The following is a 20399-nucleotide window of genomic DNA, read 5'->3' on the forward strand; positions in this document are numbered from 1 at the left end:
AGGCTATCTCAGGAGAACAGCATCAGTTCCCCTGTTTTATTGGGACTGCTGGTTATGGCCCATCTCACAGGGAGAGTTCTGTGCAAATAGGAGCCTGGTAATTTAATTCCATCAGGGGTAGTGAGGTGGGGCCACACGCTCAATGAGAGTGGCTAGACACATAGGGAAGAGGTTGGTAAAAATAACCAACCAGTGTTTTTCCAACTAGTCATAGCTCCTGATTGCAGATCATTATATTATAAAAAGGTTGTACAGCCAGCTTTATATCCAAAGCCTACATGCTTAAAACTCACTTGAGGGCACAATCTGGTAACCCAAAGGAGAAAAGTTCTACCTGGAAGATCCTACACCCCACAATATAATTCACCACCATAACCAGTGAAGTGCTATATTTGGATACTGAAAAGAAATTGCAGACAGATTTGCACTAAAAATGCACTCAAGATCCTAGAGCCTCACTGTTGTTAAGATGGGCCTTCAGGTTTTTTTTTTTTTGGGGGTGGTGGGGATGGAACCCAGGGCCTTGTGCTTGCAAGGCAAGCACTCTACCGACTGAGCTATCTCCCCAGCTCCAGGCCTTCAGGTTTCACCAAAGCCTGGATGAGTTATTTAAGACTGTCAAAATCTGCCTCTAATTCCGTACTTACAGGAAGCCTTCAGAACCATTATACAGCACCTCAGACAAACTGACATGAGCAAGAGGGTGCACGAGCTGGCAAACTTGGTATTGTGATACCTAAAGGGCTCACCCCTTATTACTTAGGAATGGAGTGCCATTTTGGAGTCGGCAGCTGTTTGTCCTCATTTCTTGGCTTACTCACATACAAAGCCAAGGATGGGAGGGGGTTCCAATGACTGCTGGTCTGGAGGCTGGACGGCCTCTGTAGTCATGGCTCTCTAGACTCTGGACAGTAAATAAGTTTGAGCTCACCTGTCAACAGTTGGTAGTGCCTTCTAAAAGTGTGATAAGGCTTGAGAGGCTCAGGAAACAGGGGCACCATGATTGATTAGTCATGTCTAACAGATCAGGGGCAGTGAAGGGTGCGGAGAGGTGGGTGGGATGCATTCTAAGTAATGGGTTTCAACAAGCACATCCCCTGACATTTATGTGTCCATGAAACTGGGATGCATCATATAATCACTGCCAGATTGTATTTCCCAAAATTAGTCACATTATTTCAAGTCTGCCATGCTCTTCCAGAACCTAGCCAAGCCTCCAGGAAGCAGTGGAGTTTATGTCTCCTCACCTTGAACTCTGGGAAGGGAGCTGTGATTGCATCAACTAATAGCATGTGGGGAAAGTGATGCTAAGTGAATTATGAGGCCAGGCCATGAAAGCACAATGTGGTTTCTGCCCATTCTCTTGGAATGTTCCCTCGCATTTGGAACCCGGGCACTGTGCTCTGAGGAAGCCCATGTCACGTGGTGAGACCCCAGAACCTCAGATGTGGAGGAGGTCCCAGCTATCAGCTAGCATCTGTACCTGCATCATTCAAGTGACAGCTTGGACGCAGATCTGCCAGCACCAGGTTCAACACTTAAGTTACAAAGGACAATATTATAAGGAGAAACATGATTACCAATGACTCTGAATTCAAAGTGACTGAGAAGAAAAAAAGAAACAAGATAAAAATTTTTGAGTGATCAAGGATGAAACTGAATTTGGAGAAATGTGAGAAATGCCCTACCAAATTAACTTTGCATGTATTTTTTCTTTCAAGGATATACAACAGTGATATAATGATGAAAAAGTAGAATAAAAAGGTTTTGTCTAAATATATTTAAAAGAATATTCAGGGGCTGCAGAATGTAGTTCAGTGGTAGAGCATGTGCTTAGCATGTGTGAGGTCCTGGATTTGATCCCCAGCCCCCACAATTCTACAATGTATGTCACGATGAAATACATGTATTTATTTTTCTTGACTTAAACCTCTCTAATTATACCACCAACGTAAGTGCTCTGAGAGATTTTCACAAAAATTTCCATTTTTTTCTTAAAATATTGGGAGAAAAAAAAACATGGCAGAGGACAGATTTTTTTTTAAGTTCAATTAATTTTTACTTTTATAATTATGCTCACAGCATTGTTCTATAAAACATTTTGGGAACTAAAAGTTTTCTGAACTTAATAGTCCAAACAAATAACTCTCCTTTAAGCTCTGAAATCACATGAATTTTACATATTGCACATGCTCAGTGGCTCTGTTCTCTTGATTGGGGGTGGGGAGAGTAGATTAATGAGAACATCACCCAGTCAGTATTTCCCTCCCGAGGCTTAGCTAAGGGTATGGGACAGAAAAGAAACAAGGTGAACCAAGAGGTACATGTACATTATAAGGCACAAAGAAGTGATGATGTTGACTTTATTACTACTGCTAACAGAATCAAAGTTTCCAGGGGCTTAAAAAAAAAAAAAGTTTATTTATGAAATACATTTAAAACCTTTAACAAAAAATAAGGCTACAAAAATCCCCAGTCTTCTACATCTCAACATCACTTATTACAGTAAACGACCAAGTCTCACTAACTTAACTCCCATATTTTAAGTAAAAAGAGGTCTTTGTAAATCAAAGTATTTCATCTAATGAGTTACACTGCTGAAAGCAGTGACGTAAATCCAGTCTGACAGTGTCATTTTTGATACATCATAAAACAATATTCTGTACAGAAAAAGACACTGAAATCTCTCAAAATATATCTACGAAGATTAATTCAGAGTAGTTTTTCTAAGGCAAACTTGTTTTAAACCAGGTGAAGCAATTCTTGTAACATAAACACCCAAATGCAACAAGTCTAAAAATAAAATATGGAACTTGGGGTATACAGAACAAATTTAAAATATGTTTAAATATAAAGAACAATTAATTTTGATTTTTTTATTTTAAACTTATTCTGTATTATTTATTTATTTAAAGACAGGGAGCCCATGCTGGTCTTAAGCCTGAGAGCTCAAGTGATCCTCCTGCCTCCACCTCCTAGCAGCTGGGACCACAGGTGCACAACAGGGTGCTCAGCTCCTGACTTTGAATGAGAAATGGAGGGGAGAAGAAAAGAACTGGTCCTGGAGATGTGGTACCCCCAGACTCGGCAGCAAGCCAGTGTCCCCTCAGGTCACCAAAGGCCCACAGAGAGGCCGGAAACTGGACTGGAGGTTTGTGTCTGGGACTGTTACTCATCGGCCAAATCCAGCATTGTTCAATGAGAGTCAGAAGACCCCAGAACATATCCTGAATTCTCTGAGTCCTTCATGAAATTTTCAAGTCCCAAGTCTTCAGATCAAACTGTCTGGAGTTTTGTAACAATCAGGACTCTCACCGTCTGGTCAAATGAACTACAGATGCACAACCCTCTTTTGTCTGGACTCCAGTCCAGACTTGAAATGGGCTGAGTAGACAAGGTGACGTTCTGCAGAAGGCTGACAGAACCTGCGACTCCCATCTCCACTCCCTCGGAATCTTTCTTTGACCGCTGAACGGGGTATTCACTGAAAACAAGATCAAAGTGTGAAGAGGAGATAAATCTCAGCATTCACCATTTTAGTTTTTTACATCAACTCCAATGACTATTTTTATTTCTCAGTTAATTACCGAAACTAACAAACATTTTAAGAATCTTTCCAATACTGAGTTGTAAGCAAATAAAGATAAGTTACTTCAACCTCAACTCTGTTCCCAAAAGATTTCATGAAAAAGGGTGATTTCTATTAAAAACTTCTAAATGTCATCTCTGTTCTGCATTTGCTATATTTCTTTTAATATGAATGAATGGTCTAGGTTATCTAGCACTCTTCAGTAAACTGTCTTGGTATATAATCTTTTACTGTAACTAGAATCATCTCTAGATTTGAACTAGACATCATGGGCAAACAGTACATGGAAAGGCAAGAGCTGTAAGACTTGCAGAACCTCATCTAAACACTTCCAGAATGGAGACGTGACCCCACTTTCTGAGTTCCATCATACAGATCCAAGCTTAAGGATCTTTTATGTACCATTTCTACAGGAAGGAGCGACAGGGGAGAGATTTTAGACCTAAACATCATTGCTTAGTGATAAGAAAAGAGCAATTCTAAGAATAATTGTTTTGCAACTGAAAATATAAATTTATAAACTAATAAGACGAGCTGCAGTTTAACAACTAAATACTTCTTCGTCTAGATTTAGGGGTAAACGGGAGAAATCCCTTCCCCTAGAGATGTGTTCTAGTGAATGCAGAGGGACTCCTCCTCAGAAGGCCTTGTGAAGCCTTTTCAGTACAATTACAGCAGCACCTTTTACTTCATAAATGTTAAAAAAAAAAAAAAAAAAAAAAAAAGGCCCAGAGCTTAAGAGGCACAAAGCAAATCAGAAGCACAGCAGAAATCAAGGAAGAGGCTATAGGTAGAAATCCTACTATTCTTTCTTTCTTTCAAACCAATATATTATTTTAATTAGAAGATGTGAATAAACAGTTTAAATACAGACTTTTTTCATGTCTCTTGACGAAGGCTGCAGTTATTTAACTGGAAACAGGTGCACACCACCACACCCTGCTTGATTCCCAGTTTTTATCAGATTTTTTAAAGATATGTTCTAAAATCTCCATATTATCCATTAAAGTTTTAAACATATATGTGTGTATGTGTTTCAAATACTCAAAAAATCAGCATGTTGATGACCATTCATTCAAGAAACAAATTTCGAATAACTAGATGAGGTTCTCTAGGAACCCTTGGTTAAGTGCTCAATAAATATTTACAATTTAATTGTACTGCTATCAAGGCAGACTGGCAAATGGAAATCAAGATAAATATCATTTACCTGAAGCCAACTCTCTTTGTTGGTACAATACTTGATAGCAAAGCTCCAAACCACTTGAAAATTAGACTAGACACTTGTTATGGTTAGAAGTAAAGTTCATATTAAGATGCAGGTGAAATTCTAACTGCATACAGACCTGACTTTACCAAAATAACTAAATCTTTTATAGTAAAAAATTCTAGCCACAAACATGTCTATGTGTGGATACAAGAAAACTGGTACTTATTCTTCAAGCAAGCAGCCTGAGGAGTCTGGTCATCAAGGCGCTCAACTACATAGCTTAACTAAGGGGCTGGCAGAGCCTAATGTGGGATGGAGCCTGCACTGGAAGAATCCAGAAGAACAGTGGGCCAAGGTCCTGGGCAAATCACCAATGACCTGTCCACCTGATGTTCCCCAGAACTCCTAAACTTTTCTTCTGTTTTTTGCCCACAGAAACCTATTGTTTTAGTCAAAAGCATTTGCTCTGGAATTTTTTTTTTTTCCAGTTATATCCCTTAAATACTTTAACAAGCACTTTCCAACTGCAACCCTGTTTTTCCTTCCGGTTTCTAGAAGGAGTTAATGCATAGAAAAGGATTTTGTAGGGGCTGGGGAGATAGCTCAGTTGGTAGAGTACTTGCCTTGCAAGCACAAGGCCCTGGGCTTGATCCCCAGCACCCTCCAAAAAAAAAAAAGGAAAGATTTTATTTTTTTCCATCCAAGTGTATTTTGCTTGCTAATACAGTATTCAGAAATACTGCTGACTCCATTTTAGTTTTTTCTTTTTACTTATTTATCTTTAGAGATGGAGGTCTTGCTGTATAGCCCTGGCTGGCCTTCAACTCCTTGGCTCAAGTGACCCTCCTACCTTTGCTTCCCGAGTAGCTGGGACTACAGATGCAGGTCACCACAGCCCTCTTGACTCCTAATTTTTAAATAAGTATCTAACCTGGTATCTACCACTTTACCGCCCTTGCAATTCTAAAGGGACAGTGCATGGTCACAGTTCTAACTGTAACTCATCCTGTCTGTGTACACAGAAAGCAAAATCAATGACAAAGTTTCTTCTGGAGACCAATCAGGAGCCCTGGGTTCTGGTTTTGGTTCTGTCTCAATAACATCATCTGAATTCAGGCAAGTGAATTATCAGGATCTAGAACTACAAATTTTAATTATATTCCACCTTATAGAAGTAGTGTTGTAACAATGAAAGAAGATATTTGACAAATTCTTGAGTCAAAATTTTTATAATTAAGATATATGATTTCAAATCTGTGAAAAAAAAACTGTTCCTAATCTGTTTCATATAAATGAAGGCAAATGATGTCAAAAGGAGGTTAACAATTATTAAGTGTGAAATAAATACTTCATTTAAAAATACTTAGAAAACAACAGTTATATAACACCAGGAATGCTTAAATCATATCGAAATGAAGTCAAAGGAGGAAAAAAGACAAAAATGTTCAATCTAATCCTACTTTACACCCACAAGTAACTTAAAAAGGAGCAGCGTGCACTGGTAGAGACTTACTACTTCCAGAGGTGAAGGCTGCCGGCGCCTCCAGCTGTCAGGAAGAGCTCTCTGTTCTGTGGCAGGTGTCGGACCTGCCACACAGTAGCTTTATGAGCCTAGACAGGATGAGAGGCACACAACTGGTTTACATGCTACATGGCGTCCTAGACAGTAAGCTTGTAAACAAAGAATCTTTCCTAGCACATCTTCAGCTGTTAGAACAGGAACTAAGTTATTTTCTGGCATATCTCTTTATAAATGGCTACAGAACTTTACAGGAGTCCATCAGAAATTAGGAACAGCATCAGTTTTCTTTAATGCTTTATGAAAAAAAAAGTTCTACTGGATTAAAAAAAGATAATAAATCAAGAGTCCACTTAGTTTATAGTAACATGCATTATCAGAAAAAATTTTATATATCTAAATACCTCTTATTTATTCTGAGAGGGAAACCACTTGAAAAACAAAAACACTGGGTTTGGGGAGATAGCTTAGTCGGTAGAGTGCTTGCCTCACATGCACAAGGCCCTGTGTTCAATCCCCAGCACTGAAAAAAAAAAAAAAAATACAAAAACATACTTCTTCCGAGGGGAAAAAAGTAGCAACTGATATTTTAAATAGACTTTCATTTTGAGGGCAGTTTTAGGCTCCCAGCAAGACTGAGCAGAAAGAGTAGAGTTCCCATTTATAGACTGAATTTTAACCCACAGCTCTGAGAGCCATATCTTCCATTTACTGCCATCTGACTTGCCCAGTCTTCAAAAGGAGGACCATGGGGATTTAGACAGTGTTTACTGTCTTAAGAAGCCACGGCCTTTATCAGTCACATTAAACAAAAAGAAACATGACAACCAAAAGGTTAAGGGTTTGTTGGCACCTCAACGACAGCAGTAAATCTGTCCGGGCAATGCTACCTATGTTCCCTGCGGGGCAACTTGAGCACAGAGAAGGGAGGAGGGAAAGAGAAAGGGATGAAAGAACGACCTCAGCCTGCGGGAGCCGTGGGGCTGGCCCACTCAACTAAGCCGAACTCGTACACGTCACATTAGTGAGGGATTGGTCTTGACATTTTTATTTTAGTACCTTCTGAGAGCATTACCATTAGCAGATAAAAACACATATCTCAAAATATACACTTTAAGGGTGTGAAAGTCCCCAAGTGATTAGGTTCAAGCTGTCAAAATTTAATAAAATTTATTTTATAGCTTGAAGTTCTCCTTTTTCTTCTAGAAGTTGAGGAAAAACACAAAAGGAGGGAAAATGACCTCTTAAAACACACCAGTCATTTATTTGACAGATTTAGCAATTATTGGATTAAACAAAACCAAAAATTTTTGGAGAGGAGACTACTATTTTTAGATAATGAGAAATGTGTTGCAAGTTGTATATGAAGAATTCAGTGAAGTGCTATATGTTGTAGCTAGATACTTAGAATGTTCAGAAACAATAAATGAAAAACAATATTACAATTTGTGGCTTCCTTATTAAGAATTTAGTTCATTAAGCAGTTAGTTTATACACAATGATAATAATGACTATAATCACGATGAGACAAAACAGGACAGTTTGAGAAATCCTACAGAATCCACTGTCAAGGGAGAGGGAGCAAGGAGGTGAAGTGTTGAGCAACTTGTACATTTTAATCTCAAGGAAACCACTAGTCTGTTGAGCTCCCTTTCTTTTATATCAAGGAAGCTCAGAATCACATTTACAACCCATCTCTTGGAAGTAACAAGACATTTCAGCATGAATTTTATGTAATTTCTTTTCTTTTTTCTTTTTTTTTGGAGGTGCTGGGGATTGAACCCAGGGCCTTGTGCTTATGAGGCAAGTACTCTACCAACTGAGCTATATTCCCAGCCCCTGTAATTTCTTTAGATGTTATTTTCTTCTTTCTTTTTTTTTTTATCAGTATTTTCCATTTATTCTGCTTTCCTCATCTATTTTTCCAATGCTATAATACCATGTTTCCCTCTAAGTTACCCCAAATATAAGGTGAAGTAAAAATCAATAAATAAAATATTTTAAAATATTTACTATGGTCTAATCGCAACAATTGGTGCTTTAAATATTTTCATTTAATATAGCAAAGTAGAATATAAAGTAAAATGTGATAAAATGACATAATAGTTATATACTGATATATTTTGAAAGGCATGCAATTAGGTATTCATACAAATATATTTATTAGAAAACACAAGGTTGGGTTTTGTTGATCACATTCCTAGGTTTTTTTGTGATTGTTCCTAAACTACAAAAGTAGATTCCTATCTGAGGACTTTTTCGAGAAATCTAAAGCTGAGGATACTCTGGGAAAGTACTCTTCACATAAAAAAATTCATCAAGATCCCACAAGAATATAACAAAAATAGCTCTCCCTTCACATAAAGACCTGGAGGAACCTTGGTGACTAATTGTATTTATTAGTCTAAAATAAGTTATCATTCCTCTTCAGAGAAAGACATTTCCCTCATATTTACCTTTTCTGAGACAGAGGCAAAACCTTTGGTTGGATGCTGCGTTCTCATGTCAAAAACATGGAACTTTCCTTCCAAAGATGTGGCTACTAATTTATTCATACTTATGTCCTTTCTGTCAAACTCCAAGCTGCATACCTGAAAAAAGAAAATATATATTATTGGTAGGCTTGTTAATATTCAGGAGGCTCTTCTAAAGAGGCAAAACAGCTTTACTAATATAATATGACCAGGTAAAAGCATTTAATCATTTTATCTACTGCATCAATACATGAAGTATTTTTATTATTATTTTTTTTAAATGCTTCTTTGTCTTTGGTTCCCATGGTCAGTGGATGCATTTAGAAAATCAAAATGTACCTTTTTACATTATTTAACACAGTTCAATCACAGTTAACCTTTAGAAAACAGGAAGGTACCATGTTTTCCAGTCAAGGTGCACAACTCAGGAACTACAATTCTGAAGTAGTTGGGAATGCTGTTATTATTTCAGACTTTCTGATATTAGCAGAAAACAGGGCTCTTATTTGCTTATTTTAATGTCATACTCCATGGCTCAGAGGGCCCACAAATGGGTCTCAGGGGCTGGTGACTCCCTGGCATTGTGCATACCATATTTGAGTTATGTATTCATTTTCTGAAGAAAGGATACATGGTTAGCATTAGATTCTCAAAAGAGTTTGGCCCCCGAAGGTTAAGAATCATTGGCAGAGGGGTTGATGAGATTGGTTAAGAGAGGTGCTTTCAGAACTTTGCAGTAATTCAAGGGAGACAAAAACATGCTTAGAGGTGATACACTGGAAATCTACTGGGACACTATAAGCCAATAGTGGAAAACTGCAATATCTCAGGGTCCCACTGACAACTGACCATTATGAGAAAACAAGGGAAGAAAATGTCCCAAACAAACCTAGATACTACATCAATAAAACCCAATGACAGCAGAGCAGAAGAAATGTCAGAAAGGGAGTTCAGAATGTACGTAATTAAAACGATCAGGGAAGCTAATGAGGAGATGAAAGAGCAAATGCAGGCATTGAAGGAGGAGATGAAAGAGCAAATGCAGGCATTAAATGATCGCACCAATCAACAGTTAAAAGACCAAATACGGGAAGCAAGAGATCATTTCAATAAAGAGTTAGAGATACTGAAAAAAAACCAAACTGAAATCCTTGAAATGAAGGAAACAATAAACCAAGTTAAAAACTCCATAGAAAGCATAACCAATAGGATAGAACACCTGGAAGACAGAACCTCAGACATTGAAGACAAAATATTTAACCTTGAAAACAAAGTGGAACAAACAGAGAAGATGGTAAGAAATCATGAACAGAATCTCCAAGAACTATGGGATATCATGAAAAGGCCAAATTTGAGAATTATTGGGATTGAGGAAGGCTTAGAGAAACAAAACAAAGGAATGAACAATCTATTCAATGAAATAATAACAGAAAATTTCCCAAATCTGAAGAACGAAATGGAAAACCAAGTACAAGAGGCTTATAGAACTCCAAACATACAAAATTACAACAGACCCACACCAAGGCACATTATTATGAAAATACCTAACATACAAAATAAAGACAGAATTTTAAAGGCCGCGAGAGAAAAGAATCAAATTACATTCAGAGGGAAACCAATAAGAATATCAGCAGATTTTTCAATCCAGACCCTAAAAGCTAGAAGGGCCTGGAACAACATATACCAAGCCCTGAAAGAAAATGGATGCCAACCAAGAATCTTATACCCAGCAAAACTTACCTTCAAATTTGACGATGAAATAAGATCCTTCCATGATAAACAAAAGCTAAAGGAATTTACAAAAAGAAAGCCAGCATTACAGAACATTCTCAGCAAAATATTCCATGAGGAAGAGATGAAAAACAACGATGCAAATCAGCAACAGGAGGCGCTAGCCTAAAGGAATAGCCAAATAAAGGAGAAACCGAATCATGTCAAAAACAAATATGAGTCAATTGACTGGGAATACAAATCATATCACAATAATAACCCTGAATGTTAATGGCCTGAATTCATCAATCAAAAGACACAGACTGGCAGATTGGATTAAAAAGAAAAATCCAACAATATGCTGCCTGCAAGAGACACATCTCATAGAAAGAGACACCCATAGACTAAAGGTGAAAGGATGGGGAAAAACATACCATGCACACGGACACAGCAAAAAGCTGGAGTATCCATCCTCATCTCAGATAATGTGGACTTCAAACCAAAACTAGTCAGAAGGGATAAAGAAGGACACTACATGCTGCTTAAGGGAAGCATAAATCAGCAAGACATAACAATCATAAATATCTATGCCCCGAACATTGGCTCATCCACGTACATCAAACAAATCCTTCTCAATTCCAGAAATCAAATAGACCACAACACAATAATACTAGGCGATTTTAACACACCTCTCTCACCACTGGATAGATCGTCCAAACAAAAATTGAATAAAGAAACTATAGATCTCAACAACACAATCAGCAATTTAGACTTAACGGACATATATAGAATATACCATCCAACAAAGAACGAATACACTTTCTTCTCAGCAGCACATGGATCCTTCTCTAAAATAGACCATATTTTATGCCACAAAGCTACTGTTAGTAAATACAAGAAGATAGAGATACTACCTTGTACTCTATCAGATCATAATGGATTGAAATTAGAAATAAATGACAGAATAAAAAACAGAAACTTCTCCAATACCTGGAGACTAAATAATACACTATTATATGATGAATGGATAACAGAAGACATCAGGAGGGAAATTAAAAAATTCTTAGAAGTAAACGAGAACAAAGACACATCATATCAAAATCTCTGGGACACTATGAAAGCAGTACTTAGAGGAAGATTTATTTCATGGGGTGCATTCAAAAAAAGAAGTAGAAATCAACAAATAAACGAGTTAACACTACAGCTCAAAGCGCTAGAAAAAGAAGAGCAGACCAATACCAAAAGTAGTAGAAGACAGGAAATAGTTAAAATCAGAGCCGAAATCAACGAAATCGAAACAAAAGAAACAATCGGAAAAATTAATAAAATAAATAGTTGGTTCTTTGAAAAAATAAATAAAATTGATAAACCCTTAGCCACACTAACAAAGAGAAAAAGGGAGAAAACTCAAATTACTAAAATTCGGAATGAACAAGGAAACATCACAACAGACACGAGTGAAATACAAAACATAATTAGAAGCTATTTCGAAAATCTATACTCCAACAAAACAGAAAACCTTGAAGACATCAACAAATTTCTAGAGACATATGAACTACCTAAACTGAACGAGGAGGACATACACAACTTAAATAAACCAATTTCAAGCAATGAAATAGAAGAGGTCATCAAAAGCCTACCAACAAAGAAAAGTCCAGGACCAGATGGGTTCTCAGCCGAGTTCTATAAAACCTTTAAAGAAGAGCTCATTCCAATACTCCTCAAACTATTCCATGAAATAGAAGAGGAGGGAACCCTACCAAACTCGTTCTATGAAGCCAATATCACCCTGATACCTAAACCAGACAGAGACACATCAAGGAAAGAAAATTTCAGACCAATATCCTTAATGAACATCGATGCAAAAATTCTCAACAAAATTTTAGCAAATCGCATACAAATATATATTAAAAAGATAGTGCACCACGATCAAGTGGGTTTTATCCCAGGGATGCAAGGTTGGTTCAACATCCGGAAATCAATAAATGTCATTCACCATATCAACAGACTTAAAGTTAAGAATCACATGATTATTTCAATAGATGCAGAAAAAGCATTTGATAAAATACAGCATCCCTTCATGCTCAAAACACTAGAAAAAATTGGGGTAATGGGAACATTCCTAAACATTATAAAGGCCATCTACGCTAAGCCCATGGCTAATATCATTCTAAATGGTGAAAAACTGAAAGCGTTCCCCCTAAAAACTGGAACAAGGCAGGGATGCCCTCTTTCACCGCTTCTATTCAACATCGTCCTTGAGACTCTAGCCAGAGCAATCAGACAAACCAAAGAAATTAAAGGGATACGAATAGGAAAAGAAGAACTCAAACTATCCCTGTTCGCTGATGACATGATTATATATTTAGAGGAACCTGGAAATTCCACCAGAAAACTTTTAGAACTCATAAGTGAATTCAGTAAAGTAGCAGGTTACAAGATCAATGCTCATAAATCCAATGCATTTTTATACATAAGTGATGAATCTTCAGAAAGAGAAATTAGGAAAACTACTCCATTCACAATAGCATCGAAAAAAATAAAATACTTGGGAATCAATCTCACAAAAGAGGTGAAAGACCTCTACAATGAGAACTACAGAACACTAAAGAAAGAAATTCAAGAAAACCTTAGAAGATGGAAAGATCTCCCATGTTCCTGGATAGGCAGAATTAATATCGTCAAAATGGCTATACTACCTAAAGTTCTATACAGATTCAATGCAATTCCAATTAAAATCCCAATGATGTACCTCGCAGAAATAGAGCAAGCAATTATGAAATTCATCTGGAAGAATAAAAATCCTAGAATAGCTAAAGCAATCCTCAGTAGCAAGAGCGAAGCAGGGGGTATTGCAATACCAGATCTTCAACTCTACTACAAAGCAATAGTAACAAAAACGGCATGGTATTGGTACCAAAATAGACAGGTAGATCAATGGTACAGAATAGAGGACATGGACACAAACCCAAATAAATACAATTTTCTCATACTAGACAAAGGTTCCAACAATATGCAATGGAGAAAAGATAGCCTCTTCAACAAATGGTGCTGGGAAAACTGGAAAACTATATGCAATAGAATGAAACTAAACCCCTATCTCTCACCCTACACAAAACTCAACTCAAAATGGATCAAGGACCTCGGAATCAGACCAGAGACCCTGCATCTTATAGAAGAAAAAGTAGGTCCAAATCTTCAACTTGTTGGCTCAGGATCAGATTTCCTTAACAGGACTCCCATAGCACAAGAAATAAAAGCAAGAATAAACAACTGGGATAGATTCAAACTAAAAGCTTTCTCTCAGCAAAGGAAACTATCAGAAATGTGAAGAGAGAGCCTACAGAGTGGGAGAATATCTTTGCCAACCATACCTCAGATAGAGCGCTAATTTCCAGAATCTATAAAGAACTCAAAAAACTCTACACGAAGAATACAAATAATCCAATCAACAAATGGGCTAAGGAAATGAACAGACACTTCACAGAAGAAGATGTACAAGTAATCACCAGATATATGAAAAAATGTTCAACATCCCTAGTAATAAGGGAAATGCAAATCAAAACTACCCTAAGATTTCATCTCACCCCAATTAGAATGGCGATTATCAAGAATACAAGCAACAATAGGTGTTGGCGAGGATGTGGTGAAAAAGGAACACTCATACATTGCTGGTGGGGTTGCAAATTAGTGCAACCACTCTGGAAAGCAGTGTGGAGATTCCTCAGAAAGCTTGGAATGGAAACACCATTTGACCCAGCTATCCCACTCCTTGGCCTATACCCAAAGGACTTAAAATCAGCATACTACAGAGATACAGCCACATCAATGTTCATTGCTGCTCAATTCACCATAGCCAGATTGTGGAACCAACCTAGATGTCCTTCAGTTGATGAATGGATAAAGAAACTGTGGCATATTTATACAATGGAATATTACTCCGCAATGAAGAATGATAAAATTATGGCATTTGTAGGCAAATGGTCGAAATTGGAGAATATCATGCTAAGTGAGATAAGCCAATCTCAAAAAACTAAAGGACGAATGATCTCGCTGATAAGCGGATGAGGACATATAATGGGGGGTGGGAGGGGCTAGCATTAGGTTTAGGGTTAGGTTTAGAGTTAGGCTAAGGAGAACAGTAAGAATGAAGGAAAGAAGGACTGTGTAGAGGGAAAAGAGGGGTGGGAGGGGTGGGAGGAGTGGGGGGGAGGGGAAAAATATAATAAACATCATTACCCTATGTAAACGTAAAAAAAAATAAATAAATAAAAAAAAAAAAAAAAAACATGCTTAGAGAAATTAAATAGCATCAGAATGTACATTATGGGTTGGGGCTGCAGCTCAGTGGCAGAGCACTTGCCTAGAATGTGTGAGGTACTGGTTTTGATCCTCAGAACCACATAAAAATAAACAAATAAAATAGAGGTATTTTGTCCATTTACAAATCCAAAAAATATTTTTTTAAAAAAGATACCTTAGTGATACATTAAATAAAAGAATATACATTACCCCATTTTTTATGTTTGTCTCCCACCGCAGTGACATATTTCTGAGATCAAACAGTTTGATATCCCCATTGTCATAGCCAGCACAAACAACACGTTCCTCTTGATTATAAGCATTGCCTGGAAACCAAGATACAAGATTTCAGAGAGTCTGGCTCAGTGGTACATGTTTGTAATCCCAGCTACTTGGGAGGCTGAGGTGGAAGGATTATAAGTTCAAGACCAGCCTCGGCAACTTAGTGAGACCCTGTCTCAAAATTAAAAAGTAAAAAGGACTAGGAATGTTGCTCAGTGTTAAAGTGCCCCTGGGTTAAATCCCAGTACAATGGGAAAATATATATATTTCAGTTCTTTATAAACGCTAATTTGAAGGCTGATAAAAAATATTAAGAAACTACACAAATAACTTAAAACAAATCTAATTTAAAAAATTACACTGGGTGGAATACCAGTTTATCAATCCTGAAAGGATGTCAAGATTATTAACTTTGTATTTAATTTTTTTAAAAAGTTGACTCATTGAAACTCTATACTGAAGGGATACATGAAAGAGTTTATAAGTTGAAAGAAAATATACTATAACTGCAAAGTCTAACAGACTATAGTTCAAACACAGAAGAGTCTGGGAAGACAAATGCAATTAAGCTTCTAGTGCTTTCTTGGCAGTAACTATATGTGAATATAAATAGAAACGCTTTAAAACTTATATCCTTTGCAAAATGTTGTTCTTTGTGTTATTCTGTCTTTGTAAGGAATTAAAGCAAAGTAGGCTGTGATATGTTTAATATTATGGACGATCCTACATGAAATAAGTTCATAATCTAGTCAAATTCACCCTGGGAGGATCCAGGGTTTTTTGTTTTGCTTTGTTTTGTTTTCTTCTTCTGATACCTTTTGCTATGAAAAAAGTGACAAGGGAGAGGGAGGTCTTGCCACCGTGCTAGGCTATCTGGACATCGTATGCCTTCATTCTATAACTGCCTCCAACTTCCTCCTCATGAACTGCAGCCCAACACTTCCCTCTAGATGATACTCCAGCATCTCAACTCATCATGTCCCAACCAGACCTCAACATTTTCCCTTACAAACCATGCCACCCTTTCTACCCTTTCTGGAGCTTTCCATAATCAGTCCCAAAATACAGTTGTCTGAGACATAATTCTTTTCTAGGTCTTCTTATCCAAAAGATGGCCAAATTCTATTTGTTCTACCACAGTATCATCTGCTGAACCATTCCCTCTGCTCCACTCTCATTGCTTCTAACCTCTCTGACCTGGAAGACTGCAAAAAGTCTCTGCACTCATATCCCAGCACCACTCACTTCTCCCATCAGACATCACAATTTTTTTTTTTTTTTTTTTAAGCTCAGACCACATCTCATCCATGCAAAAACCTTCAAGTGCTTACTACTTACCTCCAGACTACCCAAACACCTCTGGCCATTGGTTAGAGACATAGTTAGAGCTTTCTGGAAAGCTATGTCCACCACTATTCCCTTCAAGATACTTTCATGGGCACTATCTAGTTCTCCATGCTTGAAATTTCCTCCCAATTTCAGTGTTAAAATCCTGTGAATCTTTAGTCTGAGCTCAAAATGCTCTTCCTTCCCAAGCACCTCTCCCTCTGGATTTCTTCTGCATCTACCTATACCTCTCAGTGTCCTTTACTGCTGTTATCTTATACTGCATTTTGTGAAGATGTTATGTCCTCTTCACTGAACTATAAGCTTTTTTTTTCTGCTACTAGGAATTGAACCTAGGAATGCTCTACTTCTGAACTACAGCCCTAGCCCCCCTTTAAAAAAAAATATTTTGAGACATGGTCTTACAAAGTTGCAAGGCTGGCCTCAAACTCGTGTTCCTACTGCCTCAGTTGCTCAAGTTTCTTGAAGCTAAAATACGTGCCTATTCTACCCCTGCCTGCCCACAGTGCTTTGCACATATTTGGCATTCACACACACACAAAATTCTCAAGCCAGGCATAATGGTGTGCACCTGTGGTTCTAGTTATTGGGGAGGCTAAGGCAGGTTAAAATCTAATGTCCTTTTATGCCACATTGTACTTAACGTCCCTGAGATCAACAATGAAAAGGCTTTCATGGATACAAAGATAATAACATACCAATTCAAAAATAATCATTCTAAATGCTGATCCTGGAATTTCTCTAAGAATACATATCTTTGGGCTGGGGAGATAGCTCAGTTGGTAGAGTGCTTTCCTCGCAAGCACAAGCCCTGAGTTCAATCCCCAGTACCGCAAAAAAATAAATAAATAAAATAAATGTGTGCATTTTTAAAAATTTTAAAAAAAGAATACATATCTTAAGTTTCTATTATTGCTCACAGTTATAATACAATAATCTTTTAGAAGTTGGAAGTCTATCCCTCTAAAAACTGGAACAAGACAGGGATGCACTTTTACCACTTCTATTCAACATCATCCTTGAAACTCTAGCCAGAGCAATCAGACAGATGAAAAAAATTTAAGAGATATGAACAGGAAAAGAGGAACTCAAACTATCACTATTTGCTGATGACATGATTCTACATTTAGAAGATCCAAAAAATTCCACCAGAAAACTTCTAGGACTCAAATGAATTCAGCAAAGCTGCAGGATATAAAACCAATACCCATAAATTAAATGCATTTCTATTCATAAGTGACGAATCCAATGCAAGAGAAATCAGGAAAACTACCCCATTCACAATAGCTCCCCAAATATAAAATGTCTGGGGATCAATCTAACAAAAGAGGTAAAAGACCTCTACAATAAAACTACAGAATACTAAAGAAAGAAACTGAAGACCTTAGGAGATGGAAAGACCTCCCAAGCTCCTGGATAGGCAGAATTAATATTGTCAAAAAGGCCATACCACCAAAAGCATTATACAGATATGTCGCAATTCCTATTAAAATCCCAATGACATGCTTCATAGAACTAGGAAAAATTTATTTGGAAAAATAAGAGACTCAGAATACCATAGCAATCCTTAGCAAGAAGAGTGAAGCAGGAGGCATCACAATACCAGACCTCAAACTATACTACAGAGCAACAGTAACAAAAATGGCATGGTATTGGCACCAAAACAGACACACAGACCCATGGGACAGAATGGAAGACACAGAGACAAACCCACACAAATACAGTTATCTCATACTAGACAAAGGTGCCAAAAACATTCACTGGAGAAAAGATAGCCTCTTCAACTAATGGTTCTGGGAAAAATGGAAATACATTTGTAACAAAATGAAATTAAACCTCTATCTCTCACCCTGCACAAAAATCAACTCAAAATGGATCAAAGACTTAGGTACTAGAATAGAGACTCTGTGCCTAATAGAAGAAAAAGTAGGTCGAAATCTTCATCATGTGGGCTTAGGACATGACTTCCTTAACAAGACTCTTAAAGTGTAAGAAATAAAATTAAGAATCAATAAATGGGATGGATTCAAACTAAAAAGCTTCTTCTCAGCAAAGGAAGCAATCAATAATGTGAAGAGAGAGCCTACAGAATGGGAAAAAATATTCACCACACACACCTCAGATAGAGCACTAATCTCCAGGATATATGAAGAACTCAAAAAACTCAACACCAAAAAAACCCAAATAAACCGATCAATAAATGGGCTAAGGAACTGAATAGACACTTCACAGAAGAAATATAATCAATCAACGAACATATGAAAAAATGTTCATCATCTCTTGCAATTAGATAAACGCAAATCAAAACTACTCTAAGATTTCATCTCACTCCAGTCAGAATGGCAATTATCAAAAATACAAGCAATAACAAGTGTTGGTAAGGACGTGGGGAAAAAGGTACACTCATACAATGTTGGTGGAATTGTAGACTGGTGCAACCACTTTGGAAAGCAGTATGGAGATTCCTCAGAAATCTTGGAATGGAACCGCCATTTGACCCAGCTATCCCACTCCTCAATTTATACCTAAAGGACTTAAAATCAGCATACTACAGTGATGCAGCCACATCAATGTTAATAGCAGCTCAATTCACAACAGCTAAACTATGGAACCAATCTAGGTGCCCTTCAACAGATGAATGGATAAAGTAAATGTGGGATATATATACAATGGACTATTACTCAGCCTTAAAGAATGAAATTCTGGCATTTGCAAGTAAATGGATGGAACTAGAAAATATCATGCTAAGTGAAATTAGCCAATCCTAAAAATCCAAAGGTCGAATGTTTTCTCTGATAAGCAGATGCTGATCCATAGTGGGGGGAGGGGCACAGAAGAATGAAGGAACTTTGTATTACACAGAGGGGAGTGAGAGGATGGGTAGAGTGGTGGGGACAGGAAGAGAGGAAAAAAACAAGGTTCACAGAATTCTCTTGGTCTTGGCTTCTCTTTCTTCAGCATAAGGATGTTGTATATTTCACATGGGAATTTCATCCGCTTTTAAGAAACATCAGGAAGATTCAGAGTGATTATCTTGTATCTGCTATCTTTCATGTGCCTTTAATTTAAATAAACAATGCCCTAGAATGACATATTCATCCCTTCATAGGTAATGCGTGTTAAGTAGCTTGATTTAGTCCTTCTACAAAGTACACATAAATCAAAACATGTTGTATTCCATAAATATGTATGTGTATATATATATACTGTGTATGGTTGATTAAAAATAAAAGTTTAAAAAAAGAAGTTGGAAGTCTAAAATTTTTCTGACTAAATGCCTAATTTAAAAAAAAATTAAAAAGTTGAAGAGTTCATATATATTGTCAAATTCTACTTTTCATTCCTGTTATCTCTATAGGATTATACTAAGTAAAAGCAGTAACAAAATAGAGGTTCAAACTAAAATTGTCTCATATCCTTTAAAAGCAAAAATTAATTTAATTTTGGTGCTCAGTAAGAAATCCAAGAGCAAGCATCAATTCATCCTACAAAGTCAATATTAATATATTAATAATGAATAAATGAACAAAGTTATTGAATTGTAAGAAATAATTTTAGAATGGCACATATTTTCTAGAAGTAAACACTGCATAAAATGTAAGATTTGTCAGGTTATCATTCACATTTGAGGCTCTGCTTAGTCCCATTAATGGCAGTGGGTTTTAAACTAGGTCAATCACCTAATTAAACAGAAGCACATAATAATAATGGAAAATACTTTGAACATTTAATAATCCTAACACAATTTTAAGCACTTTGTGTTTATTAACTCACTGAATTCTCAAAACACCACCACTAAGTGGTTCTCCTATTAGTTCTACTTTGTAAAGGAAACAACCATGGAACAGTAATTTGGTAGCTTGCCTCAAGTCACACGATAAGTAGCAGAATTCAGATTCAAACCCTGGCCCTGGAGGCTGACATTAACCACTATATTTGCCTCAGTAAGCCATCAGAATAATCCAC

The 20399-nt window shown here is 37.0% G+C and overlaps 1 protein-coding gene and 1 non-coding gene across 2 annotated transcripts in view; both read right to left on the reverse strand.

The window, feature by feature from the left end:
* Positions 1-2401: 2401 nt before the first annotated feature.
* Dnaaf10 (dynein axonemal assembly factor 10) overlaps positions 2402-20399 on the reverse strand; it is a 30396-nt gene continuing 12398 nt past the window's right edge. The window contains exons 5-8 of the mRNA XM_047521845.1: positions 15015-15130; positions 8775-8909; positions 6313-6410; positions 2402-3484 (exon numbers count right to left, since the gene is read on the reverse strand). Coding sequence (XP_047377801.1) covers positions 3277-3484; positions 6313-6410; positions 8775-8909; positions 15015-15130 — 557 coding nt within the window. The 3' untranslated portion in view covers positions 2402-3276. The remainder of the gene's footprint in view (positions 3485-6312; positions 6411-8774; positions 8910-15014; positions 15131-20399) is intronic.
* Positions 8080-8152, reverse strand: Trnam-cau (transfer RNA methionine (anticodon CAU)). The gene has a single exon. It is a non-coding gene; the product is annotated as a tRNA-Met (tRNA).

The sequence above is a fragment of the Sciurus carolinensis genome, chromosome 13 (genome assembly GCF_902686445.1).
Source record: "Sciurus carolinensis chromosome 13, mSciCar1.2, whole genome shotgun sequence".
In the NCBI taxonomy this organism is placed as follows: Eukaryota; Metazoa; Chordata; class Mammalia; order Rodentia; family Sciuridae; genus Sciurus; species Sciurus carolinensis.